This window comes from Sitodiplosis mosellana, unplaced genomic scaffold (assembly GCF_009176505.1).
Source record: "Sitodiplosis mosellana isolate CC-2019 unplaced genomic scaffold, AAFC_SMos_1.0 Smas_scaffold_4908, whole genome shotgun sequence".
Classification (NCBI taxonomy): Eukaryota; Metazoa; Arthropoda; class Insecta; order Diptera; family Cecidomyiidae; genus Sitodiplosis; species Sitodiplosis mosellana.
This window is the reverse complement of record NW_022600150.1, coordinates 1,098-3,487: the sequence shown is the minus strand read 5'-3', so window position 1 is coordinate 3,487 and position 2,390 is coordinate 1,098. Positions and strand designations below refer to the sequence as shown.

The 2,390-nt window shown below is 32.0% G+C and overlaps 1 protein-coding gene across 1 annotated transcript; it reads left to right on the top strand.

The window, feature by feature from the left end:
• Positions 1 to 509: 509 nt before the first annotated feature.
• On the top strand, positions 510 to 2,051 carry LOC129572417 (atlastin-1-like; the record flags this gene model as incomplete). The annotated part of the gene is made up of 3 exons (XM_055452384.1): positions 510 to 1,244; positions 1,629 to 1,799; positions 1,908 to 2,051. Coding segments are annotated over exons 1-3 (1,050 nt in total), but the record flags the coding sequence as incomplete, so codon positions are not given.
• Positions 2,052 to 2,390: the final 339 nt, after the last annotated feature.

The window sequence follows — 2,390 nt, the reverse complement described above, 5'->3', positions numbered from 1 at the left end:
GGCGATGCTGATGACATGTACCTCTACAATTTCATTATCTGACATGAAGCTTGTATTTATAGTACTTTGTTCAACAGTTCTTGGTCTATCATAAAAACTGATTCGATAACGAACACAAATAAAACTTTGAACTAAAAAGAGACAAAAAAAGTTGCGAGAAAAAGTGACACAGCTCAGCACTGAGCGTAAAAGAAGTTTTTTTCGGCATTTTTCTCCACAACTGGAAAGAGATAGTGACTAGGTGTCTTCGGCATGGTTGTGGTTCTTTTGATGTTCTACAATAATGCTGAAGATACCTAATCGTTATTATTTGACAGTAGCGAGTTTCGTATCAGTTATAGAAAAAGAGCTCATAAGTTCCACTCTTGCTTTGTGCGTGGCAATTGATCTCAATAAAAACGTTCAAAATATGAAAATTGATTTCCGTAATTCATTGCGATATATTTGTTTGATTTTCCTCAAAACAGTCTCATCCGAACGAAATGAATTGGATACGCAGAAATGAACGTATGACTGGTTTCGATTTTGGACCACCACTATCAAATGGCACTAGAGGAATCTCTGTGTGGCCACAAATTTTCAAACATAAATTGAAAGAAAATCAAACAGTCGCCATTTTATTGGTTGACACCCAAGCTTTGGATTCGATAACAGAACCAAGTGTTGATAAAGATGCACGAATTTTTGCGTTCAGTGTGATGGCTTCATCGATACAGTTGTACAATGTGCATGGTGACATTGAGTCCTCTGATCTGCTTAATTTGGATTTATACACTACATATGGCAGATGGGCAAATAAAAACAAAACACTGTTCCAGAATTTAAAAATAATTAATCGAGATAAACCAGATAATTCGTATCCTTATCCGTTCGAATCATACGGATGGCAAAAAGATGGGAAAAAGATCTATTTTAGCAGCAAGGAAAATGATCCGGATACAATTAAAGAACAAATGAAACGATTCAATCAATCCTACGAGAATATTGATGTTTTTTATATGCCATCCCCCGGTGAAGATGTAACCACGTATGTAAACGGCTATAAAGGCGATTTGAATGTGGTGAATAAAGAATTCATAAGAAATGCGACCAATTTGGTCGAATCACTGTTCGATCCAGAAAAACTTCTAATAAAAAAGGTCAATGGTAGAGTAATCAAAGCCAATCAATTCATCGAATATTTAAAATTTTATGGAAAAATGTTAAATTCACCCGATTTACCGTATTTTGGCACACATGTTCAGGTGAGCTACATTAATTTTATCATAAACAACTTTTTCAATTTAAACCTTAATGGTTACTCGCAACAAAGGGTTTACAAACATTTCCACAAATACCGCAAACGGTGTTATAAAAACGTTATTTTTCTGTAGTATTTTATTTTGACAATTCAAAATACCACAGAAAAAACGATAAAAAACGGAAAAAAACGTTTTTTGGACGTTATACAATGGCTCTGTAAAAAAACGTTTTTGGGAAACACTGAAAAAAATAACGGTTTTTTATATAATAACCCCACTCCCAACTCTATGCAGACGACTCATCCACTACATAATACATATATTGGCAATGACATAGAATCACCATTAAAACAAATTATTTTTATTATTATATTATTCTTTCAACAGAACGTCTTGGATATCAGTTACATGGAATCGCGCGCAAAATGTTTAGAATTTTATGAAAAAAACATGCAGGATGAGATTAAAACATGCGATCCCACAAATAACGTATCTTATTTCTCCACGAATGACTTACAGGCAATTGATCAAAAATACAAGAGAATTTCAATGAAAATGGTTTGTATTATTTTCAAATCATTTAATGGAGATATTTACAATTTTTTTTTTAATGTATTTAAATCAACCAATTTATTTTTGTTTGTCATTTGAAAAAAATAAACACAGTTTTCGGCGCAGAAGGAACACAATTCAGAAGAATACATGAGAAAATGGGAAAAGAAACTTGAAGATGGTATTAAAAATAAATACGATGGTCCAAGCGAAACGAGTTTCGTGAATAAAAATAAAGAAAATGAAAAATGCTTTAAGGTATGTATTTTATCAATAAGGAAAACCTTGATTTCAAATCCAACACTTGACTGGTAAATGTCAGAATAATTTACGGATTTTATTACTAACATTTCAGAACAAAGTTAATGAATCTTATTGGCATTTAGTTGACGATATAGCCCACGAATATGATAGAAATATTTCAGCTGCAGTTGATAATGCACAATCGGGTTTGAACGACACAGAATTTAGTAAAATGGAAACAGATTCCAGAAATATATCCATGAAGAAGGTACTTAACTGACATTTGAATTGTAATATGATATATAATAGTATTTTTTTCAATTCAATTTTAGTTTAACAAATTATATTTTCTCA